Raw genomic sequence first — 16,353 nt, forward strand, 5'->3', positions numbered from 1 at the left:
TCTCCTTCATGCACTCATAAATCAGTACCATTTATTTAAAAAAATGTCATGCATACATACAGATCTCCTTACAGATTCAAAAAGTTAAATCTATTTCCTGGGTCTTCAACATTAGGTTCATGACCCCTAGGGGTCCTTATTGTTACCACAGGGGGGCTGCCAAATTACTGTTGATAATTGTTTTTTGTTTTTGTTTTTTTTCAAACATTAAAAATTGTCTGAAAATACACATTTATGGTTCCATACGGAGCCCCTAAAGGGACATGGAAGGGAAAAAAAAATAGATGGTTAAAAAAAAAAAATAGTACTTTTGCGAGATCTCTCGCAAAACATTTGCAATATCTCACAAAGCTTTTGCGAGATCTCGCAAAACTTTCCTTTAAGTAATGTACTTCCAGGTCAGTTTGGCCCATAGAGACTGCAAACAAACTCAACAATGGAGCGCATTCACCCGTGGGAGAGGCTCATAGAGTTTTATTTTGAGATTGGCCTCAAATATAAAGACATTAAATCAGTGCTCGCGAGTAAACACGGTTTTCATGTAAGTGAGAGACACCTGAAGCGACTACTTAACGCAAGAGGACACTTTCGTCGTTGTTTACTCGCGAGCATTGATTTAATGTCTTTATATTTTACGGAAGCGCATTGCATTCACTGGATAAAAAAAAATTAGACACTTTTAGACAATTAGACAATTATGAGAAAAGATCTCGTAATTATGAGATCAGGATCTCATAATTACGAGATAAGGATCTCATAATTATGAGATCAGGAAAGGTGCCACATTAGCCACTGCTTCGCTAAGAAACACATACTGCACATCCACGAAGGGGGGTCGGAACTAACCAGCTGCCACTCGGGTGGTGCCATCTTGACTATATCCCATATCTTTATTATAATGTGTAGTATATATTGGAAATTTCGACGGAGTATTACACTAAGCAAGGACAACAGTGCGCGCCGTATATAGGCTATTTTGATCTATTTTATACTTCAGATTTATATTGTTTGGCATTAATTGGTGACAGAAAAGAACGAATTTCATTCTGCAGGGAAACGTGTGTCCTTAGCCTAATGTGCATATTGAATCTTGAATCTATGTTTTATGAAGACCCTGTGTGCGCTCAGAACTGTGGCACAAGTTACGCACCGAAATCTGGCGGAAGAAAAATAATAATAAGACGAAAAATAAGTAGCCTATGTGTGTGTGACATGCGCTGATGAAATGGTGGGTGATCGATGTGCCTGACATCAATTGATTTAGTTTCAGCACCACGGTAGTGGCCAGCTCCTGTTAAGATATAAACAGAATGAAAGTGGACAAGGTTTATTACAGAACTTGTCTTGAGAAATAGCTTTCAAATTCAGGGCTCAACAATAACGATGGCCCGATTGCCCGGGGCAAGTAAAACTCAAGGTCGGGCATGTAAACTAACAACTCATTTGCCCGATTGGGCAAGTTGCTAAAAATAGTAAAAGTTAATAACTAATTGATAAAATAAATGTATTTTAAAACGTGCTCCTTCGGCTCTGATGCAGCGGTCTCTCTGCCTGAAGTCACAGGCACACGCTGTGTAACAATGTCCTGCCCACAGCCCCCATTGATATTATTTTGCGCGACCGACGCTTCATATAATAACATAACAATATACTATTTATGGTGTTATGTCATCGTGTCATTTCTGTCTCTACATGGTCACGCGTTAACAATTCTCCTCTGCTCTCTGTATCGCGCACGGCGGAGTTCCGCCACACACACAGGTGAGCACGCTAGAGTGTGGCTCGGGCTGCATTTTCCTGACCAAACCTGACCCCGAGCCCCCTGCAGTTTGTCAGCTGACAAAGTTATTGAAATGCAGTATGTAAATAACCATCAACAGACTGCTGTTACGCACAGACAAACACGCTGCTCGCACAGCAGCGCAGCACGGCACTCATGCTGAGCATGTGTTGCGTTCAGGCGTTGTCACGTAAATATCAACTTCCAGCACTTAAATAGGTCATAGCACAAAACAGCAGCATGTCAAGTGACTTTTTACTTTTATTATATTCAATACAATTGTATGTTCCTAAATCTTGAGACACCTCATATGTAAGCTAGACAGACATTTCACCTGCTCATTACTGTGCACACATGTACTGTATGTACTTAGTCCTAAAGAGCCCTTCTGGTGCCAGTAGATACACAGAAACATCCCAGCAGGCTGTGCTTTGTAAGCATCCAAAAAAGTTTGACGCATGTGAAAATTATTTTTCATGCGTGTGCTTCACCTCCGCTGCTACAACTCCATCCTAGGGGAAACACTACTGTGTGCGTTTTGTGCAACAGGTGGATGTGGTAGTCTACTGGTAGAGTAGAGAGAGAGCTAAGTAGCGTTGAAGTAGAGTAGAGCAGGGCAGAGAGATGGAAGCAAAATATATTAAACCCGGTGTTAATACAGCAGAACTGGAGAGAGGGGTGAAAAATAAATAGAGGTGGGCATGGCTCAAGTAGGGCGCAAAATTATAGACGGAGAATGATTGACAAATTTTTCACTTTTAGCCCTGACACTGTCATATTTGTGTAGGAATTAAGCTACAATACATGACATATGTTGTTTTAATTAATAAATACAGTGTGGATAATGATTACATAACATAAAAATAACTGCAGTCTGTTAAGAAACTCTTAACAGGAGCTGGACACTACCGCGGTGCTGAAACTAAATCAATCGATGTCAGGCACATCGATCACCCACCACTTCATCAGCGCGTAGGCTAGTCACACACAGCCTACTTATTTTTCGTCTTATTATTATTTTTCTTCCGCCAGATTTCGGTGCGTCACTTGTGCCACAGCTCTGAGCGCACACTGGGTCTTCATAAAGCATAGATTCAAGATTCAATATGCACAGTAAGGACACGCATTTCCCTGCAGAATGAAATTCATTCTTTTCTGTCACCAATTAACGCCAAACAATATAAATCTGAAGTATAAAATAGATCAAAATATATACGGTGCGCACTGTTTTAATATCTCCTTACTTGTAAGTGTAATATTAATGTGCCTGCTGCGGCTGGATCTGTGAGCGTTTGGTGGCTAAGAAGAGTGTTAAGAGTGGGTCAGCTTGATCTTACAACTCCTTCTTAGTGAAAGATCTTCTTAAGCTCAGAGCGATCTGGGAAACGCAGCCATTATCATGTCAACATACAGGGAACATGTGTCCAGAGTTTATGACATTTACCGGGAGAGCTAGAGCCATTTGACTAAAGCTGACGTTATTACTGCTGTAGCATGATGTTATTAGGCTAAATACTACATTTCTAACAGTGTCTGAGCTGATTTATTGACACAGCATGCTTGTAGGCTGCTGTAACGTTAGGTTTACAGAGGAAATAACGGGAAATAACGGGATGTGACTTAATCATGTGAAAATATCGTTAGTGGAACAGAAACATGCGTTAGTTAGGGGACAAGAGTCAAGAGTCACAAAGACTCACGTATGTTAAAAGTTACTTACAACCGGTGTATTTACTGTATGCTATGTGTCCGGGGTCCTTTGCCTGTGGAACGACTAACGTGACCACTAACTTGTCTCCAAACGAACGCATGTTTCTGTGAGGCCTATGTGTTTCACTAACGTTCTTTATGTATTATGAAGGATGTCAGACTGGCCAATCAGTGGCAGAGTTGGGCCCAGAGTCACAAACAGCGCATTTCAACTGACACAGAACCAAATCGTCAGAACACCGGCACGGTGCCGATTCCCGAACCTAATTAAGTAGGCTACTTACAACAGCATGAAAGACAATCTGACATTCTGTTTGTTGTTGGTAATTTCCTTAAAAAACTACGACTTTATTCTCGTAACATTAGGACTTCAATCTCATTAAATAACGACTTTAATCTCATAATTCGACTTTATTCTCGTAATATTATGACTTTTTCTCAGTTATGACTTAATTCTCGAAATCTCCGATTTTTTTTTCTTCAATGTGGCCCTAATACTCCGTCGTACCCTAATACTCCGTCGAAATTTCCAATATATACTACACATTATAATAAAGATATGGGATATAGTCAAGATGGCACCACCCTAGTGGCAGCTGGTTAGTTCCGACCTCCCTTTGTGGATGTGCAGTATGTGTTTCTTAGCGAAGCAGTGGCTAATGTGGCACCTTTCCTGATCTCATAATTACGAGATCTTTTCTCATAATTGTCTAATTGTCTAAAAGTGTCTAATTTTTTTTTATCCAGTGAATGCAATGCGCTTCCGTAAAATATAAAGACATTAAATCAATGCTCACGAGTAAACATGGCTCCTTCAACACCAAGCGCACATCCTCTTTCCTCACTCGTAGTCCATGTTCTCTGCATTTAGCAAACATCCACCGGTAACCGTGAAGCTGTCCAGAGTACTGTATTTGGTTGCTAATGAATTCAATCAGGACCGCCAAGTCACAGAATGTTTTTCGACGAAAGTGTCCTCTTGCGTTAAGTAGTCGCTTCAGATGTCTCTCACTTAAATGAAAACCGTGTGTACTCGCGAGCACTGATTTAATGTCTTTATATTGGAGGCCAATCTCAAAATAAAACTCTATGAGCCTCTCCCACGGGTGAATGCGCTCCATTGTTGAGTTTGTTTGCAGTCTCTATGGGCCAAACTGACCTGGAAGTACATTACTTAAAGGAAAGCTTTGCGAGATATTGCAAATGTTTTGCAAGATCTCGCAACACATTTTTAGCAAAGATAAATTGGCCTATAAAAAACATTTAATTTACAGTACACAACATTAATGATAGGCAAACTATGACCAATGAATCCCTGTGCAGTCATTTGAGCAAGCTAAATCACTGTACGCCACCAATTTTTTTCCCACTGTGCGGCACCTATCCATTACAGCAAGGCAAACTAGTTAGCCAACAGTCACATATAATTAAAACATATCGGTCAAATACCTGTATTATTATTCCATGTGTATGGACATTCTTGTGAGCCACAATGGATCATTTTGGAGCATGAGATTCTGACACACTGTCCACCTCAGAAACCACTGGCAAATGTGCAAAGTGTGTTACAACTGCTGTTGACCTAGCAGCTGCAGGCAAGCGCAAATGAGAGAAGACCAAAAAATATAGTGAATTATCTCAAGTGCAGCTCAGTTTATGTAGGTGGGTCTCAGCTCTGTCTCTCTTTCAACTGAGGGGTCCTTGGCTTGAAATACATTGAAGATGGCTGCTCCATTTGTTCAAATACTTTTTTTTTTAAATATTCATTTGATCAAAACGTTTTCACATATTTGAATGTTTTCATACAAAATGTTTGCACACATTCAGATAAGTTCATACACAGCTACAATACTTTTGTGCTTTATTCTGGCACCATAACGTTAGGGCATCCAAAAAATACACTTCCCAGAATGCAAATTAAAAGCATCTTTTGTTAGATGCCAGCCTGGTTAATACCCACCTCTGTTAAACTCCATGCCCCCCCTTGGTTACATAGTCTTTGATATAGATTTGTTATGTCCAAGCAGAGATATCATCTGGGTCATAATCTCAAATTTACAAGGTTCCTCAAGAGCCACACAACATATTTCACAGCTGTTCCGTGTAAACATTTTTTAGCTGTTCTGCCACACAACAGTGAGGTAACTTCCACAAGAGTACAGACATACAAGGTTCACTGCAAACAATTACCTAACTTATACAGATCAGTGTCTGCAAATTGATTTTTGTAATGCGTGGGAGCCTGTGGCATCCATGAAGGTAGGGGAAAACAGACAATACAGGATGCTTTGGAAAAGTGCATGTGACGTTTTAAAATCAGTTTAATGAGTGTGTCAGCAGTAATTAGTGGACCTGGCCATGTCCTACCTGTAGCCACATGACCAGAGGCAGGTCCTTGTACTCTGCAGTCTGGCTGTCAGCATAGTACAGCCACCAGAACATGTGGTCCCCGTCCCTCACCGTCACATAGTTCCAGGCTTCTTTACCCGTCAGGGGACTGGAGAGCCCTGCATAGGATTCAATGACACCGACTGTGTTCACTTGGTGTTAAATAACAGTATTACTTACAGGCAATATGGGCGCAAGACGATATTAACATTAACAGCATAATCACCATTACTTTCGTTTTGCAGCCCGCTGAGTGAAGGCATATGGCCCATTTTTGTTCTTCTTATGACTACAGTTGACTGGAAAACATTTGTAAATGCACTTTAAACAGACACTTTATCATACTTAGTTTTAAGCTGGATATTCGACAGACATTCGCTCTGGGGGAAACTCTTCTGTACCACCCAGTCCGACTCCGGGCCAGCCACTCCGACATTTCAAGTGCACCCGTATTGCAGACTTTACAGTAAACGCAAGGAGACAGAAGACGGCTATAGCGTGCACCCACTTCCTGTTTTCGAAATAAAAATGTGGACTATTCAAAGCAGAGATACAGTGTTTAAATGCAATAAAAAGAGACGTATCAATATGTTCTAACACTGGTTTTGATTCATTATATCATGAATCTAATAGATATTCAACTAAAATGCTAATGTTTTCATATAAAAAATTATGAATGATTTGAAAATGTAGAAAAAACAGGTGTATCTCATGCAGCCTGTGTAGTAACATGGTCCCACACTGATTTTGAGTCAATTGATCATGTTTCCTGGAAGCTATTGAGCTAAAATGTTAATATTTATATATATACACTTGAAATGTTGGAGTGGCTGGCTCGGAGTCGCACTGTACCCGTAGCAAAGAAGAGGTTTACCCGGAGTGAATGTCTGTCGAATATCCAACTTAAAACTAACTTCACTGCGGTCTTGAACCTACCTGTATTGACGATTATCGCCAGAAGAAACAACAGCGTGTAGTCTCCTCTCATTGTCCAAGCGTCAGTGTGCTCCACTGGGTTTAGCTGAGCTTTGCATGATATTTTAACGAGAAGTCACATGACCACACCCGAGGTCAGCTGACCGACCTCGGGTTTTTTTTCTTCCAAAATTTACTTAGGTTGCAATGTGCTGGGAAAGGGAAACAATGGGTAAAATATAGGCTATAATGTAAAATATGAATAAAATATGTATCAATAAATTCATGAGTAAAGCAGGATTTTAAACTACAGCATAGACAGACTTGTTTGCTCTTTGGTTTTTATAGGACTTAAGTAAACTAACGGTAGCTGACCAAAGTCAGTTTAGGGGCTGTTCTTTAGCTATCAGAGGAGAAGGGTGGCTAGGGTGTGACTTTTTTGTTGTTGTTGTTTTTACCATGCTTAAAACTACAAATATTTTTCCTTGACCATAAACTGAATGTCTGCGTTTTGTTTTACAACCAGGTTCACTGCAAGCCAAGTATGGTGATCGATCACTTGGAGACTACAGAGGTGCTCTTACCCTCTACTGTTATCGTTGGGGTCAAATTTTAAATGAAACTTAGAATAAAGTGATTTTGATGAATTATCAGTGTTTGTCGCACATGATTTGTCCAAGGACCAACGGAAATAACAAAATACAACAATAATTACTTTTTTACACATTCTATCTGTGATAAATGTAATTATGGCAATTGGGCTGGTTTGGAAGGATTTTTTTTCTTAAAAATTGGCAGTAAAATAAATAAAAAATGCAGTCATTTAAATTGGTATGCCCCTCCCCTAGGCCAAAATTTAAAAAAAATCCTTCCCCAGTTCTTGAAGAGATATTTGAAACGCCTCCCTCTTTTTCATCGCCCCCCGCCTATCCTCTCTCATAAGTAACGAACAGTCCCTCAGTTACATTTATGCCTGGAGAAATCAGTTTGGGCCTGACAATAACCTTTAAAGCTTCCAGCTAAAATCTAACATTCAAGATTTCCTCCTCAAGCTTATGGAGGACCGGAACTGCCAAAATTAAAAATAAATGAATAAATGAGTCAATAAATAAATTCATATGCCATTAAATTGCACCAAAAATGGCATACAAAATAAATATAGGCATTAATTAACTGATAAAATGCGTCTTTTCTTTTACATTTACATTCCCTCACACATTCTTTGTACATTTACATTCCTACATACATTTTAACATTTACATTCCTTCACTCATTCTTTATACATTTACACTTCTTCATACATTTACACTCCTTTACACATTCTTTGTACATTTACATTCCTTCAGACATTTAATACAATTTATACATTTACATTCCTACATACATTTTAACATTTACATTCCTTCACCCATTCTTTATACATTTACACTTCATACACTTACATTCCTTCACATTCTTTGTACATTTACATTCCTTCAGACATTTAATCACTGATTCTTGAGATAGAACAAGTTCTTGGCATTACAATAGGCGTTTTCCCTGTCATTACTTTGTTTTTGTCAACACCATCAGACACAATAAAAAGCTAATTATTCCAATTTATTTAGTCTAATGTGGATTTGTAGCTTTTAAATCATTGTGTCTGACATGATAGGTACACATGTATGGTGTTAAATGTTGAATATTCACTTTTGTTCATTTTTTATACCATTTCACGTGTACTGCTTTAAAAACTCTTACATCAGGACAACTTATCTTTTGCTTTAAAGATACTAAAGTAAAGATTTTGGTCATAAAAAACACATTCCTAATTTTAAACAGACAGTCCCTTTCATAGCTCAGCTGTACTGATGAAAAAGATTGTAAGGATAATCATTTAAAACAAATAAAGTTTCATCTGACGGTGGTGACACAAATCTGACGGTGCTGACAGTGACTTAATTCCAACAAACAATACCAACATTTTCACCACTCAAGTCAATGCTCATTGCTTAACAACTTTAATTATCATATTTAATACAACAAATAACTATCCATCAGGTATATTTTATCCCGTAAATAGTGTATTATTCTGTAAACAGAATGGATGTAAAGCACAGAAAGATAAATAACTTTGTTGAACTCATGAAGTGAATGACGTGCAATGTTAAAACCAAAAACAAACAAACATAGAAAACACACCAGGAACTAAATCAAAATATATCTGGGTGTGAAAATCTTCAAAAAATCAACATCTTGACCCAGGCCCTTTCTCTTGACTCTAGGCTGTCCTCTTTTCCCTTTTCTTCAAATCACAGATACTTTTTAGCTTCTACTTCTCTACTCTGTTATTCCATCTTCACTTTTCTTTTCTCAGGCATTCCTCTTTTAACTCTTGTGTTTTTTTATTCCTGGTTTGCTCACGTCGCCAATGCTTTTTCAGTTTGTTCCTATCCTTCATTACCCCTTCAAGTTTATTTCTCAGTTCTTTCATCTCTCTTGAGTATCTTGCTCTTGTTTTCTTTCTTTCCCTTTCCCCTGCTATAGCTTGCCTACTCTGACCTGGCTCTTGTATATCATGATCCACTGGACTGTCTGGGGAAGTTTCTGGGTGATCTGGGTCCTTTCTTTTACGTTCCCTTGATTCTTGCTGCTTATGTCTCCAAGCCTTTCTCTTACTCCTCCTTTCCCTTTCAGTCATATCACTAATAGTTTTTAGCTTCCCATCCTCTACTCTCTTCTTCCATCTTTGCCTTTCCTTTATCAGGTATTCTTCTTTTAAAGGATAACTTCGGTATTTTTCAACCTGGGCCCTATTTCCCCATGTGTATGTGTGCATATGATTCATAGGTACAACTCGTTCTTAAATTGGTTCAGTATTGAGGGAGGTGGATGCAGCCGGCAGCCGCGAAACGAGCTAAAACGGTAACGGGGGGCAAATGCGTCCCGTATAAGTTTGCGCATTAAAAGTGCTTTTTTTGCCACTGACCGGTTCAGATCGCCAGTGCTATCTCTGTAAATAGCATACTAAGCATTTCCCTTACCCCTCACTTGCTCTGGACTGTGACATCATTTCGCAAGAGCTTTGCTTGTTGCCGGAAGAAAACAGAGGAGCCATGCTGAGCACCACTCAGAGTGGCGCTGGTTGTCCCTGAGTACAGTTGAGAGTTTTCCTGCATCGATTTAAAACAATGGTTCGTGTTTGTGCTTATCCGAATTGCAAGAACAGGATGTCGCACAACACCCCGTACAGCTTTCATAGGCTGCCTTTGTCGGACGGAGAGATGCTGAAGTTGTGGCTAGTTGTGCTACAAATGGATGCTAACACTCCTGTCCAGACACTGCGCCTTGCAGACCATCGGGTCTGCAGTGCTCACTTCTCCCAAGATGACTACTGCCAGCCGAAGCAGAGAAGACATCCAATCCAGAAACACCTCTTCCCCTAGAAAACAGCTGTCCCACGAGTAGAGAGAGCTACAGACACAGTGGAGCAAAGCTCTCGCGAGATGACATCACACAGCCCAGAGGTAAGGGAAAGGCTTAATATGCTATTTACAGAGATAGCACTGGCAATCTGAACCGGTCAGTGGCGAAAAAAAGCACTTTTAATGCGCAAATTTATACGGGACGCATTTGCCCCCATTACCGTTTTAGCTTGTTTCGCGGCTCCCGGCTGCATCCGCCTCCCTCAATACTGAACCAATTTTAGAACAAGTTGTACCTATGAATCATACGCACACATACACATGGGGAAATAGGGCCCAGGTTGAAAAATACCTAAGTTATCCTTCAGCTCTGCCTCACTATATATTTTCTCTCTCGTTTTTTTTTGGTATTCCCTGTTTCTTCTCCTTTGTTACTGCACTGACAGCTGCTGCCTAGCCATAGCATTCTAAAATACAGAAAAGTTAAGTCAGAGTTTAATGGAATTACTATGAAATTGGGAGAAATTACTGTGAATGTAATGTTTAATTACAGTCCTATAAAGCATATATAAATGTAATTCATTATTATTATTATAATTATTATTACAATTTGGTTACCTGTAAATATTGGTTAAATGAGGTTTTTGTCAACACCGTCAAACTATATGTCACCAACCGTCAGACAGAAAACCTGACGGTGTTGACGACTGACGGTGGTGACAAAAAACTACTCTTTCACATAATGTTCAGTTAGCTTTAGCCATAGCTATCTTGTTTTCCCTCTATGGCTATCTACCTCTGACCTTTACTTAAAATGTATGCATTCATGTCATAATTTAATATAATCTTTGCTATACAAAAGAGACGGTGTTGACATATCATGGTTGTGACAGTCACAGTATCAATAAATATGTAACAATATTGGAAAAAATTGCAAACTTACAGGACCCTGAGTGACCTTGCTGCATGTCACAGATTTGGAGGGAAGGAGAGGGGGTCCTCAGGAATATAGTTGACCATGTGGTTGCCTGATTTTATTGCTTTTAATATATATCTGACGGTGTTGACGAAAACATGGGACAGATTTTGAGAAACCACAAAATAAGAGTAAATATTGCTGAACATTCACTGCTTTTAGTTTTAAAGAGATGTTTCACTCTATTCTTTCATCTGGGGAGTATATTATTAATTTTAAAAGATTTTTTCATAATTTTTTATCAAATTGAACTGACAATCTATTGTCTGAGGACAACTGATTTTGAGGGTAATGAGGTGACATATAATCATATAATTCATTAAATTAAAATTAAACTCATGAAATAAGTTTATATTTGTGTAAAAGACCCTCAGATGATCAACTCTGATTATTTTATTCATGAAAATGTTATTTATTTTTAACAGAATTAGTGGGACATGTTTTATCCAAATTCTCAAGAATCAGTGTAATACAATTTATACATTTACATTCCTTCCTGAATTCTTTTCACATTTACATTTCTTCATGTGGCAGGGTAAGAAATGTAAATGCAAAGTGTGTCATGGGGTGAACTTTTCGCCTATTGGTTGATCAACACCTGAGTCCATGGATCGACTATACATGCCTTGCTCCCCACAGCCAGCTTAGTGGAAACCTCAGAGGACTGTGATGGCTGGGGCCGTATGGAGCTTGGAGCTTGGAGCTTTATCCTTATCTTTATTCAAGAGAGCGGTATATCAGTTTGAGAGCATTATTTATTGATTTCACGTTCTGATTTTGTAATATTGTCCCTCAAACCCTGCCCTAACACTCAAATAGCCTCTGCTTGCACTTAGATCTACTCTGTTTCTGCTCAAACTGTGTGCTCGCACTCAGATACCATGTTGTTTGCACTCTGATACCATGTTGCTTGCAGCTCATCGAGATAATGCCAAGAGTGTGCAAAGCAGTAATCAGAGCAAAGGGTGGCTATTTTGAAGAAACTAGAATATAAAACATGTTTTCAGTTATTTCACCTTTTTTTGTTAAGTACATAACTCCACATGTGTTCATTCATAGTTTTGATGCCTTCAGTGAGAATCTACAATGTAAATAGTCATGAAAATAAAGAAAACGCATTGAATGAGAAGGTGTGTCCAAACTTTTGGCCTGTACTGTATATATATATATATATATATATATATATATATATATATATATATATATATATATATATATAGGTAGTGCCGAAAAAATACACAGTATATACTGTGTATTGTTTTTCGGCACTACCTTGTTCTCTATAGCTCATGTAAGGTGAATTACTCCTGTGTGGGATCAATAAAGTTCTTATCTTAGCCATCTGAGAAGATCAAATACATTGTTTTTGGTGCCTAACTGTTGCCCAAGTATATTAGTGTGTGTGTGTGTGTGTGAATGAATAACCGAGAGGCATTAACGTAAATTTCTTTGTAGAAAGGCGCTTTATGAAATTAAGTCCATTCACTTGTATTAGTTTACAGCGCAGCCTTGCCACATCCAATATGGCGGCGACGTTGACGTATCGCAGCAGCGGGAAAACCCACTCGATGCGGCGTCTACGTATATATGTCTATGAATTTAACACTCTTATCCTGAAATTCCAGACAGGTGTTGTGTCCCTACTGGTTTCCAATTTAACTGGTTTCCTTACCGAACAGCCGCAGATGTGCTTAGCCTCCGTCAGCAGATTTGTCACAAATTCACAAACATACACAACATAGCCTATTACTGGCGATCTTAAAGTCGCAGCCCACATCTACCACAGCGAATAGTATGCTTCTGTAGCCTAAGTGAGCACTACGTACCAGCGACATTAAAAAAAAGAAAGTAAAGAAAATATGATATACACAAATTTGCGTCAAGCTGGACTCGATTTTACGTCAACAAAAGACAATATAACACAAGCCGCATGTCTATCTGTGTGAGCCACTGAGACTCACAGAGCGCACAGCTTTCCTCAGGTATTAATAGGCCTAAATTACGTCAGCATCCAGGTAACATTTTGATTTGGGCTGACCTGAGACAACTGGTTACCCTCGGCTTGCCTTGAAAGTACCCAAACATATTTATCAATGTTTCTTGTTCTTTTTCCACGAGTCTACAAACATATTCAGTGCCACATTACAGTCTGCACAACACTACACACTATGACAAAGCCTGTCATGTTTAAAAAGTGACGATCTAACTCACTCACTGTGTACCTGTAGAGACAGAGATAACAGCATGATGTCACCTCTCTCGGACCATGGCGACATTTCTTTTAGTGTGCGTCCATAATTGTGAGTTTGTTCTTAGAGCTTATATGTCTCCATCAGAGCTAGCTGCCAGGTTATCATAGAGTGTAATACTATTATTATTGTGTCATGGTAGTTAACGCTTATACAATTTCGTTTGCTTTTTTAAAATTTCGGCCGACTTTTTTTTTTTTTACTCTGTCACGGAAGTCATTTAAAATGCAGCGAAGCATAATACTTAAATTAAAACATAAGCTACTGATGTAACACTCAAATTAGATTTTAAAAAGTTCAAGTACACAAAAAACTACTCAATTACAGTAACGTGAGTAAATGTAAGTCCTTGCTTCATCTCTGTAATGATCCCGTGGCTATAAGTGCTTGGTTTTTATTTACATATTATTAAGCGTATTTTTAGAGCATTTTCCGAGTTAGATCGTCACTTTTTAAACATGACAGGCTTTGTCATAGTGTGCAGTGTTGTACAGACTGTAATGTGGCACTGAATATGTTTGTAGAAGAACAAGAAACATTATATGTGTGGGTACTTTCAAGGCAAGCCGAGGGTAACCAGTTGTCTCAGGTCAGCCCAAATCAAAATGTTACTTGGATGTAATTTACTAATACCTGAGGAAAGCCGTGCTGCCGTGGTTCGCTTTTGCTTGGTCAAATCAGCCGCACGTTTTTTTCTAGTGCGCGAATCTACGAACACTTACGGTAATCGTAATGGAACGGCTCTGAAGAGCTGCTGGTACTGACTGTGGGTCAGACTGCAGAGGACAAGTTGAAGGATATTTTGCCCAACTTTGACATAGAATAAAACACTTATTTTCCATAAGTAGTCCATGATTCATATACCGCTGAACTAAGTACTTCCTAGACTACGTGCATGAATAATATGAAGTACTTTTACTGTGTACTTTTTGAGTAATCCTGTGTCAAAATCCTTAACAGATGACAAGATCAAGGATATTTTGCCGAACTTTGACGTAGAATAAAAAACTTATTTTCCATAAGTAGTCTATGATTCATATACCGCTGAACTAAGTACTTCCTAGACTACATGCATGCATAATATGAAGTATTTTTACTGTGTAGTTTTCGAGTAATCCTGTGTCAAAATCCTTAACAGAGGATAAGATTAAGGATATTTCACCCAATTTTGATGTGGAATAAAAAACTTATTTTCCATAAGTAGTCCAAGATTCATATACCGCTGAACTTAGTACTTCCTAGACTACGCGCATGCATAATATGAAGTACTTTTACTGTGTAGTTTTAAAGTAATCCTTTGTCAAAGTCCTTAACAGATCACAAGATCAAGGATATTTCGCCCAACTTTGATGTGGAATAAAAAACTTATTTTCCATAAGTAGTCTATGATTCATATACTCCTGAATTTTGCACTTTTTAGACTACTTGCTTGCATAATATGAAGTACTTTTACTGTGTACTTCTCGAGTAATCCTTTGTCAAAATCCTTAACAGAGGATAAGATCAAGGATATTTCACCCAACTTTGATGTAGAATAAAAAACTTATTTTCCATAAGTAGTCTGTGATTCATATACCGCTGAACTTAGTACTTCCTAGACTACGTGCATGCATAATATGAAGTACTTTTACTGTGTACTTCTCGAGTAATCCTTTGTCAAAATCCGTAACAGAGGACAAGATTAAGGATATTTCACCCAACTTTGATGTGGAATAAAAAATGTATTTTCCATAAGTAGTCCATGATTCATATACCGCTGAATTTAGTATTTCCTAGACTACGTGCATGAATAATATGAAGTACTTTTACTGTGTACCTTTTGAGTAATCCTGTGTCAAAATCCTTAACAGAGGACAAGATCAAGGATGTTTCACCCAACTTTGATGTGGAATAAAAAACTTATTTTCCTTAGGTAGTCCATGATTCATATACCGCTGAACTAAGTACTTCCTAGACTACGTGCATGCATAATATGAAGTACTTTTACTGTGTACTTTTAGAGTAATCCTTTGTCAAAGTCCTTAACAGATCACAAGATCAAGGATATTTCACCCAACTTTGATGTGGAATAAAAAATGTATTTTCCATAAGTAGTCCATGATTCATATACCGCTGAACTTAGTACTCCCTAGATTACGTGCATGAATAATATTAAGTACTTTTACTGTGTACTTTTCGAGTAATCCTGTGTCAAAATCCCTAACAGAGGATAAGATCAAGGATATTATATAACATGAGTTACTGAAGAACTGACCATTAACTAATAGTTAGTTCATCATTAGTTCCTCATTAGTTCCTCAGTAACTACTCATTAGTTCATCATTCGTTCCTCATTAGTTCCCCAGTAACTACTCTAATTTTGTGTAGCTTAGTTCCTCAGTAACTACTCATTCGTTCTTCATTAGTTCCTCAGTAACTACTCATTCGTTCCTCATTAGTTCCTCATTAGTTCATCAGTAACTACTCTAATTTTGTGTACCTTATTGTAAAGTGTTACCCATAAATCATACAGAGAGGCAATCTGGAAAGGAAACAAGACAGACTGTGTCCTCATTCCCCTGCTTTACCTGCATTATACAGGTCACATATTTGTCACTGTGGTCTCCCAGCCCTGGGATCTTTTGGTGCTCCATCTTCTTGATGTTACTGTCAGCTAGGATTGGCAAATCTATCTCAACTCTTCTCTTCTCTTCTGCTCCTAGTCAACCAAAGTCAACATCTGCTGGCTGATGGTCAACTCAATTCTCAAGTTGTATCCATGGCCGTATGTGCTTGGGGTGTTATGACTGGAAAAACACCTACTCATGAATCCAAGTTTCAGATTTACACAGTGGTAGAGGAAATACTCTGATCTTTTACTTAACAAAAAGGGAGCAATACCACAGTTCAGGGGTATATGAATCATAGACTACTTATGGAAAACAAGTTTTT

The 16,353-nt window shown here is 38.5% G+C and overlaps 1 protein-coding gene across 5 annotated transcripts in view; it reads right to left on the minus strand.

Moving 5' to 3' along the window:
• Positions 1 to 6,972, minus strand: part of scpep1 (serine carboxypeptidase 1) — a 53,938-nt gene extending 46,966 nt beyond the window's left edge. For 3 of the 5 annotated variants that reach the window (XM_078161390.1, XM_078161389.1, XM_078161387.1), the window contains exons 1-2: positions 6,224 to 6,329; positions 5,858 to 5,997 (exon numbers count right to left, since the gene is read on the minus strand). In XM_078161390.1, coding sequence (XP_078017516.1) covers positions 5,858 to 5,997; positions 6,224 to 6,314 — 231 coding nt within the window. In that variant the 5' untranslated portion in view covers positions 6,315 to 6,329. Of the gene's footprint in view, positions 1 to 5,857; positions 5,998 to 6,223; positions 6,330 to 6,814 lie in introns of those variants that run through there. The other 2 variants (XM_033644988.2, XM_078161388.1) reach the window with 1 other exon arrangement.
• Between the last annotated feature and the right edge of the window lie 9,381 nt (positions 6,973 to 16,353).

Source organism: Epinephelus lanceolatus, chromosome 18 (assembly GCF_041903045.1).
Source record: "Epinephelus lanceolatus isolate andai-2023 chromosome 18, ASM4190304v1, whole genome shotgun sequence".
NCBI lineage: Eukaryota > Metazoa > Chordata > Actinopteri > Perciformes > Serranidae > Epinephelus > Epinephelus lanceolatus.